A 23,722-nucleotide genomic window follows, 5' to 3' on the forward strand; every position below is an offset into this window, starting at 1 on the left:
GTCTCAAACTCCTGACCTCAGGTGTTCTGCCTGCCTCAGCCTCCCAAACTGCTGGGGTTACGGACGTGAGCCACCGTGCCTGGCCAATTTTTGCTTACCTTTTGTAGAGGCAAGGTCTCACTATGTTGCCCAGGTTAGTCTTGAACCACTGAGTTCAAGTGATCCTCTCGTCTCAGCCTTCTAAGTGCCAGGATTACAGACATGAGCCACTGCGCTGGGCCTATCACTTTCTTGAGACTTTGTCCATGTCTTTTAGCTCATTTAGCATCTTGTTTTACAGGCTTTATTAAGTCTAACTCTTTCTCAAGGACAGTCTTTCTCAGGGATAGTTTATTTTTCCTTTGAATGGGCTATGTTTTCCTGTTTCTTCGTATGTCTTGTGATTTTTTGTGGGAAACTGCACATTTAAATCTTACAATGTGGTAACTCTGGAGATCAAATTCTCTTCCTTTCTCAGGGTTTGCTGTTTTATTTAAAATTTAATTTTACTGTTTACAGTTGCAAGGTGTTTCTGTACCAGGAATCAGCCTGAGGTGTAAACTTAGGGTCTTTTCAGGTATTTTCTAAGCCTGTGATTTTCCACGGATATGAAAACCTCCCCTCATATACATGGTTACTTTTGAATGTCCTGGTCTGGCCCCCAAAAGGGGAGGGAAAAAAAAGGTGTGTGTGTGTGTGGTGCGGGAGGAAGAAGGAAGCACTAGCCCTTTGTTTTTACTTAATATTTTTTTCTTTCTCCTCACTAATCACCACTGAAGGCAATGGCCCTTTAAATCTTTAAGTCACTTCAGCCTCAAGTGGAGGGGCTTGTCTCAACGGCAGTGGGGTTTGCAACAATGGCTCACTGTATGGCTGTATGGCTGCATCTCCATGATCAGAAGCAGTTAATTAGCTATCAGAGCAAAGATCCCTGCTATTTGGAGGACAGAATCTTTATTCTCCACACTGGCTCCCACAAACCCTATGCAAAGCTGCTTGAAAATGTGTGCATGGCTACATGCTATCGGGCTGAGGGTAGAGGAACAGGTAGTTGCTACCATGTTAAGAGCTGAAATTAACCTTTCAAACCTTCCCCTGGAAGTTATAAGCCTTCAATAGACTTCAGAATTCCAAAACTGATGAAAATGGTGAACAGAGTTCCGAAATAGTAACATTAGACAGATTCTGCCAGTGCAGTTGTCGTCTGGGTGGGGAGACAGATTCCCAGAGCTTCCTAGTCTGCCATCTTCCCTCTAGCTCCATAACGGATTAGTTTTTAAATGTTGCAGCAGTGTTGCACACCAGGAATATACCCAACTTGGTTGTTACATTTTGCCTTATTAAAAAAAATTGTTTGATTCAATTTGCTCCTATTTTGGTAAGGGTTCTTGCATCTATAGTCATAATTAGGACTGGCTTTATCATTTTCCTATATAGTCCTTTCCAGGTTTGGGTATCAAATTAATGCTCATAAATTAGTTGAAGAGTTTGTATAAAATTGACATAGCTTCTTAGCTTTTGGTAGAATTTACTAAGTCCTCTTGGCTTAGTATTTAATTTGTGGAAAGGCTTTTTATGATGTGTTCAAGTCTTTAATAAGTACTAGATTATTTAGGTTTTCTATTTCTCTTTTCCCTATTTTTTCCTTAACATTTTCTGAAGTATATGTTTCAAACACAGATGAGCAATATTAGAAAAATCATATCATACAGCTTGTTACATTTTCACAAACTTACATGTACCTGTGTACTTAGGTCAAGACACAGAACATAACTAGGACCCCAGAACCCGGGTGTGCTCACTCTAGTCACCAACCCATTCTCACAGGGTAACCTCTATTTGACTTCTATGAGCAATTATTAAATTTGGAGTCATAGAGTATGTATATATTTTTTTTTTGGAGATGGAGTCTTGCTCTGTCACCCAGGCACCCAGGCTGGAGTGCAGTGGCACAATCTCGGCTCACTGCAAGCTCCGCCTCCCGGGGTCACGCCATTCTCCTGCCTCAGCCTCTCTGAGTAGCTGGGACTACAGGCGCCCGCCACCACGCCCGGCTAATTTTTTGTATTTTTAGTAGAGACGGGGTTTCACCGTGGTCTCGATCTCCTGACCTCGTGATCCGCCCGCCTCGGCCTCCCAAAGTGCTGGGATTACAAGCGTGAGCCACCGCGCCCGGCCGAGTATGTATATCTTTAGGTCTGGGTTTTTAACTCAAATTGTACTTGTGAGATTCTTCCATACTTTTGTATGTGGCTGGAGATTGCTCACTCTCATTATCATTGAATGTTTCATTGTGAACATGTCATAATTTACATATTCTACTGCTGATAGTATTTGGATAGTTTCTAGTTTTTAGTTACTGACTCTTTGTTTTTTTTTATAGACAGGGTCTCACTCTGTCACCAAGGCTGGAGTGCAGTGGTGCAAGCATAGCTCACTACAGCTTGGCTCGAACTCCTGGGCTCAAGGGATCCTCCTGCTTTGGCCTCCTAAGTAGCTGGGATTACAGGAATGCACCACCACATCCAGCTACCTCTTGGAGGGACAGGGTCGTGCCATGTTGCTCAGGCTGGTCTCCAACTCCTGACCTCAAGCAATCCTTCTGTCTTGGGCTCCCAAAGTGTTGGGATTACAGGTGTGAGCCGCTGCACCTGACAGTTCTTGACTATTTGAACAGTACTGTCATCACTCTTGTACATGTCTTTGTAAACACATGTAAGCATTTCTGTGGAGTGTGCATCTAAGAATATGACTTCTGGGTCATAACTAATGTGTTATGTTCAGCTTTAGGAGATACTATGTTTGTTTGTTTTTTTTTTTTTGAGACGGAGTCTCGCTGTCGCCCAGGCTGGAATGCAGTGGCGCGATCTTGGCTCACTGCTGGCTCCGCCTGCCGGGGTTCACGCCATTCTCCCGCCTCAGCCTCCCACGTAGCTGGGACTGCAGGCGCCCGCCACCTCGCCCGGCTAATTTTTTGTATTTTTAGTAGAAACGGGGTTTCACCGTGTTAGCCAGGATGGTCTCGATCTCCTGACCTCGTGATCTGCCTGCCTCGGCCTCCCAAAGTGCTGGGATTACAGGCGTGAGACACCGCGCCCGGCCAGGAGATACTATGATACTATAAACAGTATACCCAATGAAGATGCACCAATTTGCACCCCTAACACTGTTATGAGTTTCAGTTGTTCCACATCCTTGCCAGCATTAAATATTTTCTGTCTTTTTCATTTTAACTATTCTGGTAAGTGGGTGGTAGTGTAAGACATCAGGGTTTTAACTTGTATTTCCATGATTAGTTGGGCACTATCTCACATGCTTATTCTTTGGAGATTCTCTTTTGTGATGTGTCCAAGCCCTTTGTCCCTTTTCCTGTTGGGCTGCCTCTGTCAATCTCTTCGATGTCTGCTGCATGTGTAGTCATATCCTTTTTCTTGCCTGATACATTGATTTGTCTTCTTTCTTTTCTCGATCACTCCTAATGGTTTACTGTATTTTCAAAGAGAACACTTTTGGCTTTGTTGATCCTCTTTATCATATGTTTGTTTTTTCTATTTCATTAATTTCTGCTCTGCCATATTTTTATTTTTAAATTTTTAAATATTGTTTTTTTTTTTTTTCCTTGGGACAGGGTCTCGCTCTGTCACCAGGCTGGAGTGCAGTGGCAAGATCTTGGCTCACTGCAACCTCCGCTCCGTGCTCAAGCAATCCCCCCATCTCAGCCTCCCAAGTAGCTGAGACCACAGGCGCACACCACCATGCCTAGCTATTTCTTTGTATTTTTAGTAGAGACAGAGTCTCACCATGTTGCCCAGCCTGGTCTTGAACTCCTGAACTCAAGCGATCCGCCTGCCTAGGCCTCCTGAAGTGTTGGGATTATAGGGGCCGGCCACTGTGCCCCACCTTCTATCTTTTTTTGAGTTTGACTGATATTTTTTCAATTTCTCAAAATCTTAGATTTTCAACTTTCCTAATATTTGATTTTCAACATTCTTTCCTAACATTTAAAGCTGTGTGTATTCCTTCAACAAAGCTATGAAAGCCTCCAAACTCATTACTTGGCAATTCACTACTATTTAGTTCAAAACATCAATTTATTCTGTGCTTTCTTCTTTGACTCACTCAGAAGTATAATGCTTAATTTCCAAATATATGAGAATTTTCTAGTTATCTTTTAATTATTGGTTTTCATTTAAATTGCATTATGGTCAGATAATATTTGTTTTCTATCCTTTGAAATTTGTAATCTAGCAAATGATCAGTTTTGGTAATTGTTTCATGTACACTGGAAATCCATGTCTATTTTGCAGATGTTGAGTGCACTGTTTAACATATGTCAAATAGGTAAAGTTTTAAATTTGTGTTATTCTATACCTTCACTGATTTTTTACATTTGTTTTCTTATTTAATTGCATCCTGACAGATGTGTCAGGTTCCGTCTCGATGATTTTGGAATTACCTTTTCGCCCCTATGCAGCTGTCAATTTGTACTTTTTATGTTTTGAGAATGCTATGAAGTGCAAACGTACGAACAGATCTTCCTGTTGGAGTGAATATTTTACTTTTATGAAATGTCACTCTTTTTTTTTTTTTTTTTGAGATGGATCTCGCTCTGTCGCCCAGGCTGGGGTGCAGTGGTGCGATCTCCGCTCACTGCAAGCTCCGCCTCCTGGGTTCACTCTATTCTCCTGCCTCAGCCTCCCAAGTAGCTGGGACGACAGGTGCCTGAGACCACGCCCGGCTAATTTTCTGTATTTTTAGTAGAGACGGAGTTTCACCGTGTTAGCCAGGATGGTCTCGATCTCCTGACCTTGTGATCTGCCCGCCTCAGCCTCCCAAAGTGCTGGGATTACAGGCGTGAGCCACCGCGCCCGGCCATGAAATGTCACTCTCAAGCTAAGTAATACTTCTTGCCTTAAAGTATACTTCGTCAGCAATATAAAAATCAGCCTAGTTTAGCATGGTATATCTTTTCCTATTCTCTCACTTTCAACCTTCCCATAGCCTAATTTTTAAGGTGTGTCTGATGAAAGCCACATAGAATTTACTTTTTTCTTCACCCATTCTGACAATCCTTGTCTTTTAATTGAACATTTAGTCTAGTAGTCTAATATTTGCTTTAGTTTATACCATCTTACGATTTATATGGTTCTGCCTCACTTGTTCTATGTTTCTATTTGCTCTTTCTTAATTTTTACTTAGATTCTATTTTTTTGTCCCCCGAAAGTATCAGGTAATGGTTATATATTCTTTTATTCTCTTAATGGTTACCTGAGAGCTGTGGTGCATACTTCAGTAGCCACTAGTCACGTGGGGCTATTTAAAGTTCTAACACATGTACCTTATACTTTAGTAATATTAATGATGATGATTACAATGACAATTTATAACCCATAGTGCTTATTTAATCCTCACCACATAATCTGAGGTGAATATACATACTACTATTATCTCAATTTTATAAATAAAGAAACTGAGATGCAGGGAGAGTAAATAAATTACCCTACAGTGACTGAATTTGTACACAGAGGCTATGCCTTAGGCATTTACACTTACATGATATTTTCCATGGATTTGGGTTTAATAAAAATGGAGATAGGGTAAAGCTGTGCAATCTGTAATCTCTTTATGGCATTTCCAGACACATCAAGGATACAGTGTTTGCCCTAAAATAAAGGGAACAAAGAAAAAAAACAAGTGAGCCAAATATTCTCAATAGCATCAAAGGTACTTCTCCTACAGGTCCACAGTCTAAATCATGATGTGTTTGGATCCTTGTTCACTTTAAGCAAACTTGTCATTTCTCTCAGCAAACTTTAGATAGGAAATGAAATGGCTGAATATACATAATTAATTTGTCATTTTCAAACAAATGTTATATTTAAAAAGGAATGAAAATACAGTTCCTGGTTTTCACAGATAAGTTATTTCTCGAAATGGTGAAAACCAGAGCTCCCCTCCTTCCCTTTTTTTAAAATTTAAGAGACGGGGTCTTGTTCTGCTGACTAGGCTGGTCTTGAACTCCTGGGGCTCAAGTGATCCTCCCACCTCAGCCTCCCGAAGTGCTGGCATGATAGGCATGAGCCACTGTGCCAGGCCCAGGTTCGTATTTTTCATTCTGCCAAGAAAAGGTATCCATAAAGACTCCAAACTACCATCTCCCCATAGCTATCATTTCATAAAAGATAAAAAACCCTAGAGTAAGGGCAAACCTTTTAAATAAACAAATTTGTGAAACGTCATTACCACTACTCAATCCTTCTATTTCTCATTTTATTAGGGACTGGCAAAAACTCATAAACTAGCATATGGGACCCCAATTCTGGATTTAAATGACAATTTTTCTGACAAGCTTAAACTCACTGACAAAGGATACTTAGGTTTTTAATAGAGATGAGCATTTCCATGTTAAGCAGAGTAGTATTTATTATTTATGACAGATTTTCTTCTAATACATTTGAAATCAGGCCCTCCCCCATAATGCAACTTCAGTTTTTTGTTTGTTAGTTTTTGAGATGAAGACTTGCTCTGTCACCCAGACTTGAGTGCACTGGCACGATCTTGGCTTACTGCAACTTCCGCCTGCTTCAGCCTCCCCAGTAGCTGGGATAACAGGTGTGTGCCACCACACCCAGCTGATTTTTGTGTTTTTTGTACAGATGGGGTTTCACCATGTTGATCAGGCTGGTCTCAAATTCCTGACCTCAAGTGATCCACCCACCTAGGCCTCCCAAAGTGCTCTGATTATAGGCGTGAGCCACCATGCTCGGCCCCATAATGCAACTTCTAACCCAAGGACTTGAGTCCAAGTCAATATGTGATAGTTTCAATTTGGTGGGCACATTTAAAATAAAAAATTTAATACTGTAAAATACTCCAAACATACAGAAAAGTAAATAATAGACACCATGTACCCATTATCTACTTTTATCAGATATATTTTACATGATCGCTTAAACATTTTAATAACTTGACACTGAAATATTAATATTCTAGGTTTGCTTTATCTCTTTCTATTTATCTCTTTCTATATATGTACATAATAGTTTGCGAATAAACTGCATAATGCTCCTTTACCTCGTCTTTCTTAAAAACAATGGCCTCTCTTATATAATCACAATATGATTCCAAGTGGCCATCTAATGTTCCTTATTGGAAAATAATACAAAAATGTCCTGGTCCAGGATCGAATTCAGGATCATAGGATCATACATTGTATTTAGTTATAAAGTCTCCTTAGTCTCTGTCAATCTGACACAGTTCCTCAGTCTTTGTCTTTCTTGATCTTCATGTTTTTGAAGAATATAAAATATTTATGTCATAGAATATGCCTCATATTCTATGGGTTTATGGGTTTGTGTGTTTCCTCACTCTTGGATGGCAGGTTACACAGTTTTGGCAGGAATACCACAGACATAATGTGTGTCCTTCTCAGTCCATCAAATCTGGGAGGCGATATTATATCTATTTGTCCCACTACTAGTGATGCTAATTTTGATCACTTGTTTAAGGTTTTATCTGCTAGGTTTCTCCACTGTAAAATTATCATTTTTTGCCTTTGTAACTGGTAAGTATTTTGGGGGAGGACACTTTGAGACTATATAAATATCCCTTTTTTCATTAAATGTTCACTAATTTTAGAATACACTGATGGTTTTTGCCGGAAACAATTACTACCATGTGGTTTTCAAAAGATTTTCTAATTTAATCATTTCTTCTACCTCGATTAGTAGACAGTCCAAAGCGTTCCCTTCTACCCACTTATTTACCCACATACAGATGCTCCTTGACTTATAATGGGAGTTACGTCCCAATAAACCCATCACAAGTTGAAAATACTGTAAATTGAAAAGGCATTTAATATACCTACCCTACCGAACATCACAGCTTAGCCTAGATTACCTTCAATGTGCTCAGAACACTTACTGTACAGTCAGACAAAATCATCCAACATGCCTGTTTTATAATTAAGTGTTGAATTTTTCATGTAATTCATTGAATACTGTTCTACAAGTGAGAAACAGAATGGCTGTATGGGTACTTGAAGTACAGCTGCTACTGAATATGCATCACTTTTGCGCCTCTGTAAAGTTGAACCATTCTAAGTTGGGGGGCATCTGTGTTTGTTTATATCATTGCGGACTCTAGGATGTTTATTTTACTCTATGTATTATAATCTGTTATTATCATTTATCTTGATATTCAAATTATCTCAGACTTGGCCAGTGGGGGACCCTACAGCTTGGTTCCTGTGCCTTTTTACATATCCTCATCATTCTTTGAGTGCTTCTTTATTTTTCTGGCAGCAAAATGTTATAGGCTCATCTTGCACTTTTCCAGTCCTGGCCCCAGAATCAGCCATTTCTCTAAGGAGTCCTGGATCTTTTAATTAACGAATTATATTTAGAAGCCCAGATCTGGGCCCCAGATATTCTCAGGGCTTATTCGGTGTTATTTTTAGGTCTTCTTAGTGGATAGGGCAAATAAACATACGTGTGTATATATATAAATACACATCTATTTCTGTATCTACTCTATTACAATTCATGGGTTCATATTCATCACTCTAATTATCTAAGATCTCCAATCCAATTATCACAGAGTTCATTCTACCCTCTCCCTTTTTCTGACAGTCAAACCTCACTCCCACTACTGTCATTGTATTAGTTTATTTGCTCGACCCTAGAACATATATTAGTTTCAGAACTGTAAGCCCATACACTCCACCCAACAAACCTACTAATTGGAGTTTAATTTTGTTTACAGATCTTTCTGTCTTCAGCTTGTGTTAAAGAATCTCTGGGATCAAGACTTCTCCCCTCTTCAATGTAGTTAAGTTATTCATTTGAAATACATTCAGGTTTATTGTACCCTAAAACTTAAAAGTATAATAATTAAAGAAAGAAAAGAGGAACACAGTCAGGTTTGTTCAGTTTCTATTTGTGCATCATTTTGCTTTTCCTCCATCTTTGTTGCTTTTTTGATTTTTTTTAAATACGTAAAATACTAACATACTTTCTAAAAGTTACAATAATACAAAAATGTATACTCAGAGAAATGTCATACCCCTCACCCTTCCCATCCCACTCCAAATTCCCTACCCTTTCTACTTCACTCCCTCTGTAGGTAACCAACCTCATTAAGTTCTGATTTACCTTTCCTGTGCTTATTTTTACACAACTGAGCAGAGATTTATATTTTCCCATTTTCTCTTATTTTATACCATAGATATTCTTTTGCATGTTGTGTATCAGTTCAAATACCTTATTAACAGTTTTAGAGAACTTCATTTTGTGAATGTAAAATTAATTCAATCACTCTTTTATCTGGGCATTTAGATGATTTTCAGTATTTCACAATTATAAACAATGCTACAATGAATAAACACCCTTTTGCCCATGTATTTTCATACTGTTGGGGTATATCTTTGGCATAAATTCCTAGAAGTGGGATGCTGGGTTGAAGGAAAGCTGCTAGATATTGCCAAATACCCTTCCAAAAGGCAGTACCAGTAGCAATGCACGACTGTTTTCTCTCAGTCTCACCAAGAAAATGTCCTCACATTTCTCCCTGAATCTCATAGGGGAGAAATGGAGTTTATAGTCTTCTGAATTTACATTTTTTTTTTTTTTTTTTTTGAGATGGAGTCTTGCTCTGTTGCTCAGGCTGGAGTGCAGTGGTGTAGTCTTGGCTCACTGCAATCTCCTGGGTTCAAGTGATTCTCCTGCCTCAGCCTCCTTAGCCAGGATTACAGGCATGCACCACCATGCCCAGTTAATTTTTGTATTTTTAGTAGAGATGGGGTTTCGCCATGTTGGCCAGGCTGGTCTTGAACTCCTGACCTCAGGTGATCCACCCGCCTCAGCTCCCACTGTGCCGCCTGGCCTTTTTTTTTTTTGAGACAGAGTTTCACTCTTGTCACCCCGGTTGGAGTGCAACGGCACGATCTCGGCTCACTGCAACCTCCATCTCCCAGGTACAAGCAATTCTCCTGCCTCAGCCTCCTGAGAAGCTGGGATTATAGGCATGCACTGCCAAGCCTGGCTAATTTTTGTATGTTTAGTAGAGACGGGGTTTCACCATGTTGGCCAGGCTGGTCTTGAACTCCTAACCTCAGGTGATCTGCCTGCCTTGGCCTCCCAAAGTGCTGGGATTACAGGCATGAGCCATCGCACCCGGCCTTTACATTTCTTTAATAATGACTATGGTTGAACATAATTTCCTATGTACAAAGGCCATTTTTATATTTTATTTTGTGTGAACTATGTATTCTCATCTTTTGCCCATTTTTTTTTTTCTATTGGGTTTCTGGTCTCTATTCCCTGTCTTTATGAGTTCTTTATATATTGGGAATATTAGCACTTTTCTTGCAAATTTTTTCTGTCAGTTGTCTTTTGACATTGTTAATGGTGTTTTCCAACAGTTTTTGGAAAAAGTCTTTGGCCATAAAAAAAGTTTTTAAAAATTTTAAGTGGTTAGATTTATTGATCTTTTTCTTTTCTTTTTTAAAGCCAGGGTCTTGTTCTGTTGCCCAGGCTGGAGTTCAGTGGCATGATCATAGCTCACTGCAGCCTCAAACTCCCAGGCTTCTCAGCCTTCTCAGTAACTAGGACTATAAGGGTGCGCTGCCACACCCGGCCCTTATCTCCTTATAATATATGCTGGAGAGCTAGGGCTAAACAAAAGGTCTATCTCTAGCAAACGACCTGAAAATAACTTCTCCTCTTACATTCATGTTATCATTTCTATTTTCACTTTCTTTGTTTACTTTATTTACCTGTTTTATCTTGTATGCACTTTCCTAAGCCATGGAAAATTAATTATTTAGGTAAGCAAATTCATTACATTAACAAAACTAATTAGTGCTGTATCTATCCTACCACTCTTTCATACTGTCAAAGGCATATCTGATTAGAAGCTATATTCTGGGATTAGTCTGATGCTTACCTTTTCTGCGACTTCTCGCACAGACTGAACGCTTGTTCCATATAGATGATTGTTATACTGGCCAGCTTCAATGAATTTATGTTCCTGGATATCTTTTTCCATCTGCTCTCTTGAAGTCACAAAATGATAATCTCTTCCATCCACCTCATAATCTCGTTTTGGTCTAGTTGTATCTTTAACAGAAAAAAACTTGGGGAAGTGTTTAATATTAAAAAAAAACCCCACAATAAATCCATTTTCTACTTACATCATTGTAAAGTTCAACAGAACAGATTAATTTAAATCTGAGAAAGGACAATAATATGGAGGATGGAAGAGTAACTGATAAAATAAGTACAAACCATTAAAAAAAGGTTATATCTATTTTTCCCACACACAGTGACAGGAAATGTTAAGAGTAACAATGAAATGTTTTTGTTTGGTTTACTCACGAGGAACACAGGATCCAAATTTGTCAGGAAATTCTGAGATCAAGTCATCATTTATCCTGTCTTTCATAGGTCCCAATATGATCACTGGTCGAGTATAATTAACTATAAAGATAAACTGCATGTTAAAAGGAATAAACATTCAACAAATATCAATGTATTTTATTTCACCAGAGAACAAAAATATCAACTGTTATGACTAATTTTTTTCTTCCCTCTCCATCTCACTCTACCATCAACCAAAGATGCATAACTTGCTCTTTTATAATCTTGACTAAGATCTTAAACTCTACTCAGTCTTCTGCTAGAAGTCATATTGATAATTCAATCAAGTTAAATTTGGTGTTTTCATAGATAATGTTTCTTTACATTGCAAATGACAGAATGAAGTCTAGTGTTTTACCGATGGCTTTGAAGTAGAAATTCTAAGGAAGCAGAGCAAAGAAGGGCAGAACAGAAACTGGATGTAGGAAGTGATATAATCCCAGTAGTAGTGTTCCAGAAAGATGATCTAACAAGTGTAAACTCTGGGTCGTATGGGATCATGCTGGAATAATGCAGATTGGTAGTGAGACTGAGAACTAACGTTGTGATAGAAGGGATGAAAAGGTCATAAATAAGAAAGAAGTGGGATAAACAGTGCCTGGAACCTAACTGGATGAGGAGGAGGAGGCTCAAAGATGCTTCCAAGATTTTCAAAAAAGCGTTATTTGGAAGATAGTGATGCTAACAAGAACACTGGAACAAAGTTGCTTGGGAAATAAAACACAAATATAAAAGTCAGTATGAAATAACTAGATTCTAATATACTGTGGAATAAACTGTTTCATAAAACACACAGTAAATTTCTACGTGTATATGTAGTAAAAAAAAATTTTAATACAACATTTTTTGGGGGTATGAGACTTTTTATCCCCCAAATTAAAAAGTATATTTTTCTAGAAGGTTATAAAACATCAATAGGCTTCACAAACCTTCTTGTTGATTCACTGGTTCATAAGATAAGACGTATTCTTCTTGACCACCTATTAGAAAGTGAAGGCACAGATGAAAAATGTGTAAAGATACTTGATGCTAATCTAATTCTTCATAAACAACATATACATTACTAGAACTTTCCTGAGAAAATGGCAAAGATATGGAAAGAGGTATTTTATGGCAAGATTTAGTTAAAAAAAAAAAGTGGCAAATTATAAAGTCTTAAAAGTGAGTTTGCTAAATGTAAAACAAAATACAAATGGGCTATTTAATCAATATTATATGTTATAGACAATGAAATCTAAAAATCTTCATTTGTGATGCTATGTGCTACTCCTTTATTTAGAATCTAAGAATTATTAAATCTGTTAAAGATTAATGCTTTAATGAGCAGATCTATCTATCTATCTATCATCTATCTACATATTAGGTAACTTGTTACTATTAAAAACATGCTACTTTTTTGTTCCACCAACTATAATACTGAATACAGTATATTTTATTTTTAAAATAATTACATCTTAAAATTAAAAATTACAAATGCAAAGGTAAAACTATTGTTACTATTCCACTGATGAAAAAATTCACTAACTCAACTTTGTAAAAAATAATAAATTTAATGTGAGTCAAAAAGAGCTTTAGATAAAACTAAATCCTTCCAATAAAATAAACAACAGTGATAGTAAAGGAGATAAATATATTCGCTTTGACCTTAAAAGCACAAGAAGTTAAAGCTTCTAAAGGTTAAATTAAAGGTTCAGAGCTTAGGAAATACTCTAAATGAAAGAGTCTACAAATTATATCTGAATCCAATGAAAAGAAATAAAGAGTTAAAAACTCTGAGAGTTTTTTTTTTTTTTTTTTTTTTTTTGAGACGGAATTTCGCTCTTGTCGCCTAGTCTGGAGTGCAATGGCACGATCTCAGCTCACTGCAGCCTCCAACTCCTGGGTTCAAGCGGTTCTCCTGCCTCAGCCTCCCAAGTAGCTGGGATTACAGGCATGTGCCACCACGCCTGGCTAATTTTTGTATTTCTAGTAAAGACAGGGTTTCTCCGTGTTGGTCAGGCTGGTCTCGAACTCTTGACCTCAGGTGATCCGCCCGCCTCAGCCTCCCAAAGTGCTGGGATTATAGGCATGAGCCACTGCACCCGGCCAAAAACTCTAGGAGTTTTAAACTAACACACACCCCCCCTCACCCCCAAACCTAAAATTAGAAAATACTGTGTTAACCAAGTGGTTCAATGAAAGCAATCAATATTGGATAATGTATTTGAAGATTTTCTCTTTAATTATCAAGATCCTATAACAATTTTACCATGAATTTTACAATTGGTTTATATTATATGTATGTAGCTGTAGGTCTTGTAAATCCATACATTGGCATAAACATTCTTTTCTGCTTTAGAAGTATTTCTTTGTTTTCAATTTTATTATCAAAGTATACAAAACTGGTATTTTATAAGCTGTTTTTTAAAGTACTGGATGTGAAACATGGCTTACATACTAGCAAACACATGCAATTTGAATATTTCACACCTTAATAATTCATGCAAATGGTGAGAGACAGTATATACTTTCATTACCTCTTTTTAGCCTAGAAAGCCACTTAACTACCCTATAGTGGGTTCTGGTTATAAGCAATAAAATGCTGAAATACAGGAAATCATTTCCACACCAAAAAAAATCATTAAGTAACTGTTGTGTAGAAAAATAATCAACCAAATGAATGATGGTTAAAAGTATATACTGTCAACATGAAAAAAGTATTAGGGACTGATATTAACAGGATGGACCTTTTGAGCAGCCATACTCATCTGTAATCAAGATTACTTTCATATTAGACAGCAGTAAAAAAAGAAAGTTAGAAAAGCAATTTTAATTTTTAAGGTGCTACAACTGATATTATGTACCCTCCCCTTCTCCCATGCCCAAGTCTGTTTAAAACATCACATGCTTGTGCAGTTCACTTAATAAAACCAAGAATGTAATATAAAACAGCAAAAAAAAAATTAGTATTATTTTTCGGGCGATCATTGAAAATGTTTCCTTATTTCTTCTGTTCACCAAGTGTTGGTGACAAACAATGACATGACCCAGATCAGTATTGGTGACAAAGAATACAAGCGGAAATAAAGCTAATGATAATTTAGCATTACTGAAAAATATTATTTTAGTGCTCATGTTAAAAACAGAATTACTAAACAGAATGTCAAAATACAAGTTTTCCCCCATTTAACTATTTACTTCTTATAAAAATACATATACATATGTATCATGTACACAAATAATACTAAACTTTTTAGTATTTTATTAAAATTTTATAAATTAACCTCTACATATATGATTTTTTCAAGTACAGAATTTTACTTGTCTCTCCCTGATTTTAAAATAACAATCATATAACTTCAGGTTTTTAGAACATATCACTGAGAATCCCTCCACCCCTGCAGAGGATGTATTACTTGAGATTACAAAAGAACAAGTAACTTAAGACACTTACGGTAACTACTTTCACTATCGCTGGCATTAGAAGTTACATGCTCTGAAATTACAGGACAATGAAAAAAATAAAGAAAACAGTGTCATGAGTTTAAAAAGCAAATAATCAAAATAAAATGTTGAGATATAAGCCTATATAACAAAATAATTTTTTAAAAGCATTTTTATTTTCTTTGAAACGTTTAGTTTTTTCAAATAATAAATATATATTAGCAAAGGAAAACTTGTAATTAAGGACAGTGCCTTATTTTTGTACAACACAGTTTCTGAACAAATCTATTATAAATAGCAAGTAGAATACGACAAAAAGGGCTAAGTGACCCTGAATTAGTCCAAATGTAGACATAAAACTCAAAAGAGAAAATACCGCTGGCACTATTTAAGTTTTTGAAACAGCAGTAACTGGCAAAGGGGACAAACTATAGTTAAACAAATAGATGCCCATTTTAATGAAGGGATGTCTGTAATTAAAAATAAACAGATGATCTTATTCTCAGTCCAACTTCGCTCCTGTTTCTGAAGATGAAAATCCATGTTTCTGAGGTCATATAGATAAAGGATTGTAGAAGTCATAAATTCAGATGTCTCAGCTGGAAGGGAACGCACCAATGGTGGCACTGCATTTTAAAACCAACTAATATTTCTTAGAAACTCTGCTTTGGTAAGATTGACACTGGCTGGCTTTTGCAAAACACAAAAAAGACAATGAAAACAAACACACCCAGCCAGAAATTGCCTGGCCCCTCCTTAAAGGTGACCCCATTTCATGACTTTATTGTTTGGTAAAACAACAGGCACTCTTCTCATCCAAGTAAATGTAATCTCAAGTATTCTCTCAACAAATATCTCCCTTGAATTAAACAAAGACTAATACTTTTATTTTTAAAAAATAAAAATAAAACTTTCAACGACACAGGGAAATCTGAATTTTTAATTTTTTTTTTTAAATTAAAGGGACAGGGCCTCACTCTGTTGCTCACGTGGGAGGGCGGTGGTATGACTATAGCTCGCTGCAGTCTCCACCTCCTCTCCTGGGCTTCTGTGATCCTCCCATCTTAGCCCAGAGTGGCTGGGACTACAGGTATGTACCACCATGTCCTGTTAAAATTTTTTTTTTTTTTTTTTTTTTAATAAAAGAGACAAGTCTCAACTATGTTGCCCAGACTGGTCTCAAACTCCTGGCCTCAAGGGATCCTCCCATCTCAGCTTCCCAAAGTGCTGGGATTACAGGTGTGAACGACCACACCCAGCTGGAAATTTCATTTTTTTTTTTTTTTTTTTTGAGACAGTCTCCCTTTGTTGCCCAGGCTGGAGTGCAGTGGCACGATCTCAGCTCACTGCAACCTCTGCCTCCTAGGTTTAAGCGATTCTATTCTTGTGTCTCAGACACCTGAGTACCTGGCACTACAGGTGTATAGCACCATGCCCAACTAATTTTTCTATTTTTAGTAGAGACTGGTTCCACCATGTTGGCCAGGCTGATACTGAACTCCTGAGCTCACGTGATCCGTCCGCCTCGGCCTCCCAAAGTGCTGAGATTATAGGCATGAGCCACTGCGCCTGGCTGGAAATAAAATGTTTTAAGGTAAAAAAAAGTTTGAGGTTGGGCATGGTGGCTCACGCCTGCAATCCCAGCACTTTCAGAAGGTGAGGCAGAAGGATCACTTAAGACCAGTAGGTCGAGACCAGCCTGGGCAACATGGAGAGACACCGTCTGGAAAAAAAAAAAAAAAAAAGCTGGGCCTGGTGGTGCATGTCTGTAATTCTAGCTATTCGGGAGGTTGAGGCGGGAGGACTGCTTGAGCCAAAGGGTTCCAGGCTGCAGTGAGCTATGAACACACCACCGCACTCCAGCGTGGGTGACAGTGTGAGATCCTGTCTCTAAGAAACAAAGACAAAAAAGAAAAAAGTTTGAAGATAAATATCTGCTATACCACACCACTCACAGAGTCTCCTAAAATCAAGTGTCACTAGTAAAACGTACAATGAATGGTTGAACTTCAGATTTCAAATTAAATAAAAAGATTTTTGAATTGCTATCATAGTGAAAAATAAGTCTGTTATTCTCACTTTCAAAGACAAGATATAACTTTCTTAATCATGATTACATACATTTTAAATAAAGCAGGGACTTTAAAAATTGCAAGCAGAATTTACTAATATATGTAAGCATATGTAAAACGGTAGGTTTTTTTTTTTTTTTTTTTTTTTTGAGTCTTGCTCTGTTGCCCAGGCTGGAGTGCAGTGGTAAGATCTCAGCTCACTGCAACCTCCGTCTCCTGAATTCAAGTAATTCTCCTGCCTCAGCCTCCTGAGTAGCTGGGATTACAGGTGTGCACCACTACGCCCTAATTTTTGTATTTTTAGTAGAGACGGGGTTTTGCCATGTTGGTTAGGCTGGGCCTGAACTCCTGATCTCAGGAGATCCACCAGCCTCAGCCTCCCAAAGTGCTGGGATTACAGGCGTGAGCCACCGCACCTGGCCAAATGGCAGGTTTTTTAAAAGCTTATATTAAAATATTTCTTCCCATGTCACCATATGGGCTTGATAGCAATAATTTAAAATTGGTGTATCATATTCTATTAGATTGATAAATTATTTACCTTGCTATTTATTAGATATTTTCATTTGCTTTAAACTGTTTTTCACAAGTATCAACAATTATGAATGTCTTCATTTATATATACCTTTTAACTTTTTGTCCTATTTCCTTAAATTTCATACCCAGAAACATGCCACATTAAAAAAAGAGTTACTCTGTTGATATTAGTATTGGTATTACCCTCTGCAATCTCCAGTTTGTAAACTAAAGAAAAATTAGTTATTGCAATGGGGTGAATGGAGGAAGAGTGTAAGTGGGAGTACAGGAGAAACAGAATTGGTAAATGTTCAGTTGACAATTATGAAAGCTGGATAAACAAATACCTGCAGGGTTTATTTTTACTACTCTTCTACTATTGAATATATCTGATATTTATATAATAAAGAGTTTAAGTTACCAAAATCTCTTCACTGTCTTTTTTTTTTTTTGAGATTTCTCCTACTCACCTTAAACCCTCTAAGATTGCCAAAAGCTACACAACAATCAAATTCTGCAGCTTCTTTCAAGTATCATTTTACCTAGCTCTTCTACAATAAAAGCCTCACTACTCAAAGTATGGTCCTCAGAATAGCATCATCATAATTGTTTGGAATGTTAATAGAAAAATAAAATAATTGAAAATGTTCCTCTTCAAAGCATTTTACCAAAGAAGACAGTCAAATAACCAATAAACATACAGAAGGGTGTTCAAGTTAATTACTTGTCAGGGAAATGCAAATTATAACCACAAAGGGTGTCTCTGCCATCCACCAGAATGGCAAAAATGAAAACACAAAACAGACATGTCAAGCATCAATAACGATATGCAGCAACGGGAGTTCATGTACTAGGAATGGGCAAACTGGTAAAACTACTTTAGAAAACTAATTGGCAATAGCTACTAAGGCTGGACAAATGTGTATCTATATGACCCAGCAATTCCTTTCCTAGATATTTCCCCAACAGAAAGGCATACATATGCTTACCACAAGACATGTATAAGAATGTTCAAAGCAACACTATTTAAAATAGCTCCAAACATACGTTTATTTCTAAGACTGAGACAATATACGTAGTTTCACATTTTACTTTTTTCATATAGTGAGCATTTCCCCATGTCATTATCTTTAAATATGATTTTCGATGGTTATGTAATATTACATAGTATGGATAAATCATACTTTATTAGGCACTTCCCAACTGTAAGACATTTTACCACGGTTTTAATTTTTTATTTTTGCTGTTACTACTAAATAATATTATAATAAGCATTCTGAAATATAAGGCTTTATCTCCATCTCTAATTACATCCTTAGGATAAATTCTTTGAAGAGGATTTAGTGGGTCAAAAGATGTGCTTTTTCAGGAAGGCTGTGCCAATTTACACTCCCACACATTTACTTGTAATACATTATTTACTTGTAATACATTAAAAGCAGGCATTTAGCAGCACTCTCTCCATCATGGGCTTTCCTTTTAAACAAAAGTCTGCCAAAGTGAGAGGTAAAACATCATTTTGCTTATCACTACTAGGGAAATGAAACATTTTTTATATGCTTATTTCATTTGCTTATCTTTTGAGCCCTCTTGTCCAGTTTTCTAATGGAGAGTTAGCTTGTTTCTTATTACCTGTTAAAAATTTATAAAGATATTATCCTCATGACATACACGGTACAAATAAATTCTTCAAGTTTTTATTTTTGTTTATGATAGGTTTTTTTTTTTTTTTTTTTAAGACGGAGTCTTGCTCTGTCACCCAGGCTGGAGTGCAGTGGCATGATCTCAGCTCACTGCAACCTTCACCTCCTGGGTTCAAGTGATTCTCCTGCCTCAGCCTCCCGAGTAGCTTGGATTACAGGTGTGCACCACCATGCCTTGCTAATTTTTGTACTTTTAGTAGAGACGGGGTTTTGCCATGTTGGCCAGGCTGGTCTCGAATTCCTGACCTCAGGTGATCTGCTGGCCTCAGTCTCCCAAAGTGCTGGGATTACAGGTGTGAGCCACCGCGCCCACTCTGTTTATGATGTTTGATGAACAGATCTATCTCAGATCTCTCTAACCAATTTATCATTGTACTCAAACGCTTCTTCCTGATAGAGTACATCATGTTTCTCTTCTGCTCTCCTCTAATACTACATCAACAATCTGAAGCAATGAAACTACTCTTACATCTTATTTGTAATGCAAATGAAAATAAGTCTGTTTTTGGCATTTAGAAGCAAGCTCTGCACAACTATGCGTACGTCTTTAAAATGAGAAGACAGACATATGTAACAGGAAACCTACGTGCCTGAGGAAATTTTTGAGGTGTGGTACAACATGGAAAGTTGTAAAAATGGAAAGGCTACATGTAATAAGAACAAATCTCATCTCAAATCTTATGTCGTAATTTTACTTCCGAGTACCTTATGTATCTTTTATTGAGTTATGTTTCCTTTCAGTCTCTGTTAAAGGAATCTTACCTAGTTTTAGTCCCTTGAGCTTTTTCAAAATTACCTCCTTAAAGCATAAAAGCGGCACAGGTTTTTATTTCTAGCTTTTCACAAATGATGATTTAGTTGCATTCTCCCAAACTTCCATTGTACTCTCATTAGTTCTGTTTAGCAAAATTAGGTTTGATAAGGCGATTTCTCTCACTGTTTTCTCTACTGTCAACAGGGAAAACAATAATTTACTTGACTCTCTCCTTCTCAGAATAAAGAACAAATGAATTCAGGTCTATACAAAGCATTCTATGGTATCACTTCTGTTTCTCTGTCTGCTCTTCAATTAAATACCCCATTTTTCACAGGTTGTGTGAATTTACAGCAGATATACATTTTTTTTTCTTGATATTCAGTGTTATTCCATGTCTCTTCAATAGGTTTGGTTCTCTGGAATAACTTAACCTTCTGTTTTGGGTTCTTTTATGAGTTTTGTTCCAATAAGGCCTGATGACTACCTATATTAAGTTGCACTTATTTTCTTATATTAAAGTCTCTGAAGATTTTGCTTAGTTTATTCCCTACATTCTTAACTTTAGAATGTAAGTAACTGAGGCCACAAGTAATGTCCTTGAACACACCCTTCTTCCCAGTATTTACTATTACATCATCATGGGCACCTTGTCAACTGCCTTATATCATCTATTTTATGTGATAACCTCCATCATATCCAGTTTTAGAATTTTACTGATATTTTTCTGTCTTCTCCAACATTTTCTGAATAAAATCTTGATCTGATGATCAAGTTACCAGGTGAATAAATTCTTTTAATTCCTCTCAGATGAAGCACAGAAATCTATTATTCAAGGGATCTTAGGTCACTCTCCAGAAAATAAAATCTTTTTCTGAATAATGTCGTCTGATAATCAGTTACCATTTTTCATATTATTTCTCTTCCAAAGTCCCACTCTTCCATCAAAACCAGAGATACAGGGTCAAGGTATAGTGATCATCTATTATAACATCAATATGGGAACCAAATTCTTCATTTAGTTTCTTTTTCTATGAGTTTCCTATGTCTCTGTTCACTAAACAGATAAGAAAAATCTGTGGGTCCATTTGTTGATCCATACCACCTCTAAAGTATGTTATCAATCTCAAAATAAATTCTATAGCATACATAAACTGTGGTAGTATGGTCCAATTTTAGAGGTTTTCATTGATAATTTTCCCCAAATGTAAGGGTGTCACTAGTGATAGGAAATCTGTGGCCCTTACTAAATCCTATAAAGGCACATGCAAAAATAACAAAGTGTGTCTAACAGAAAGAGTTGTACATAAACATACTGTCTTCAATCTAATACAAACTTAAATCACCATGGTTGAAATAAAAGTACCTGCAGTTTAGATTAAAATTTCAGTATGAACTTAGCATAAATCAGAAAAATGTCTTATGTAAAATTTAATGTTTATTAATGTAGGTCTTAGAAAGTTAAAAGATACTGGCTATAGGCTTAATGATCAATGAATTACAAAGAAGTTTTCAAAATGTTTAATAATCTAAATAGAAAGAACCATTTAGAAAATGTTAGATTAAAAGATTACTTCTATCACTCACTGTCACCTAAAGTTACTCAGTAATGTTTGGTAAATTTTCAGTTAAGCAATTTGAAAACACACAAATTAAAAATTTTATTTGCTAAAATGGCTTCTTGCTTCATTCATTCATTCTAACATTTATTGAATGTCTTCCACATACTAGACCCTGTGTGAAGCTTTATATGAAGATTAAGTAACTAGCTAGAAAATTGAACAAGAACAGCAGCAACAAAAACCAAAAACAAAGGCAACACCTTAGCTAAAGGAAACAACAAAATAGTTCTTATACTCTTGTGGTAACTTATAACTTTCTCAAAAAAAAAAAAAAAGAGATACACAACTTATCCCCTCAATAAACTACTACTTGCGTAGTATTCTATTGTGCTTTATACCTTTATAGTAATGCTTTTCTAACACATAATCAAAATTATTTTAAATTATTTTAACAAAAAAGGGAACATTAAAACTCCAAGAAAGCATATTTCTACCTTCTAATAATGAGGGTACATTTAAAAAAATCTTAAAAGTTTTTATATTTTAAAAGTTCCTAGCAAAAGTAACTGTCGTAAAAATTACAAAAAGGAAAATATAGTTACGAGCAGAGAATTTTTCAAATGATACGTGAAAAATAAAAAGAAAAACAAAAAGTTATGTATTACAGAAATAAAAGTCCCAAGCATGTGACAAACATGAAAATTCTAAAAGCAATCTAAATCATACACCTCCTTATGCCAGAAAGGCACTACCATGAATCTCAAAATGTGTCTGAATAAGGTAGGTCTGCAGATGGAGGTTAAAAAATAACTTGGGAGTATTTTGATCACTTACTCAGGCCTTTTGATCCCATGTCGTCAGGGATCTCCTGTAGAGGGTAGTCCCCAGAGAGCAAGCAATAAAAAGATAATCAAAGAAAATAGTTGTCAGTAATGCATAAAATTGGTGCTACAGTAAGAGACAGTTCCAAGACCATTACAGGTACATATATCTTACAGAGCATTTTCACAGATTTCTAGAACTTTGAAATGAGCTAGCTGTTAACGGTAATCTACTGAAAGAATGAAAGTTCTAGCATGAAGGCTGATTTAGGTACAGAAGCAAAATTTTAGACCATTTCTTGCTATTTTAAAAGTAAAATCCAGATTGTCTACATATAATGAAGAAATAAGATAACATGTAATGATTCCAGAGAATACAGTTATCAGACTCGCCATGTTATACCTAGAAATCAACAGGTAGCTTCTCATGTATTCATGTTCTTCCTCTAAAATATTCTTTGAATGTATGAATGTTGTGTTTTTCATAAAAATCTTTCCTTCAAATAACTGCATTTATACATATTTATATGTTCAAGTTATAAACATATAACTGAAAAATAATGTTTGCTTTAAATTAAGAATTCCTAAGGTGCCAGAAAAAGTTAAGATCGGCATACAAATTAATTTATAACTGTTATGTTGCCCTTGAAGACAATTAGCAACCTGCTGCAGCTCTTGAAACTGTCTCCGTGGTAACAACCAACTGCAGGGCAGTAGGTCCCTCTCCATTTTATTTTCAGTTGACCACTGGATCCACATACTTACGGTCAGCATCACTTGTTTCCTGCTCACTCTGGTCCTTGTTCTTGTAGAAGGGGAATTTTCGGGAAAAGAGGTTCTTTTTACGCTTGTCATTGAATGACTGCTGAAGAAGAGAAGGAGGGGCAAAACAAAGGGATGTCTACTGTCTGTGTGTACAAAGGCCCAGCCTAGCAGCTCTGTGGAAGCTGACTCCTATGACCACAGTGTGCAGTTTGATATGATTTTTACTTTAATCTCATATAAAGTGAATTTCTACTTTTGTATAAATTCTAACATTTTGCAACTGAAAATACTTAAGAATTTCAAAGAGCGTGGTTCATTTATACCGAAAAATAAAAATGCTACTTGACAAAAAAAGGCAAATCAGTTACTACTACAGTACAAACCAAGCTAACATTTGTTTATACTAATCCATATTTTTCCAGAAAAATTTTCAAGTATTAAGTGCTCTACAGCAAAAGTTATTTAATGTTACTTTGCTGTTCAATTACATTTTATTCATTAGTTAGTAATCTTCATTTTATTTTGGCCTGACCAGTTACTCCTTTATCTCTTTTTTTGTGGCTACGATGAGCTAATAGAAAAGTCATTATTTAAAAAGTAAACCAAAATGATTATGAGACAGTTGCTAATGCTGAATATTTAAAAAACAAATATATATATATATTCTTGGAAGAGGACAAAAGGTAACTAAATGCTTATGAGCCAGAAAA

General features: G+C 36.5%; 1 protein-coding gene across 5 annotated transcripts in view; it reads right to left on the reverse strand.

Annotated features, from left to right (window-relative positions):
• Positions 1–23,722, reverse strand: part of DLG1 (discs large MAGUK scaffold protein 1) — a 97,103-nt gene that overhangs the window by 10,273 nt on the left and 63,108 nt on the right. The window contains exons 9-15 of one of the 5 annotated variants that reach the window (XM_032171966.2): positions 23,013–23,109; positions 14,830–14,871; positions 14,123–14,158; positions 12,326–12,376; positions 11,355–11,456; positions 10,924–11,096; positions 5,533–5,642 (exon numbers count right to left, since the gene is read on the reverse strand). In XM_032171966.2, the coding sequence (XP_032027857.1) occupies positions 5,533–5,642; positions 10,924–11,096; positions 11,355–11,456; positions 12,326–12,376; positions 14,123–14,158; positions 14,830–14,871; positions 23,013–23,109 (611 nt within the window). Of the gene's footprint in view, positions 1–5,532; positions 5,643–10,923; positions 11,097–11,354; positions 11,457–12,325; positions 12,377–14,122; positions 14,159–14,829; positions 14,872–22,260; positions 22,295–23,012; positions 23,113–23,722 lie in introns of all 5 variants that reach the window. The other 4 variants (XM_032171967.2, XM_032171968.2, XM_058427073.1 and 1 more) reach the window with 4 other exon arrangements.

This window comes from Hylobates moloch, unplaced genomic scaffold, assembly GCF_009828535.3.
Source record: "Hylobates moloch isolate HMO894 unplaced genomic scaffold, HMol_V3 SCAFFOLD_13, whole genome shotgun sequence".
Lineage (NCBI taxonomy): Eukaryota > Metazoa > Chordata > Mammalia > Primates > Hylobatidae > Hylobates > Hylobates moloch.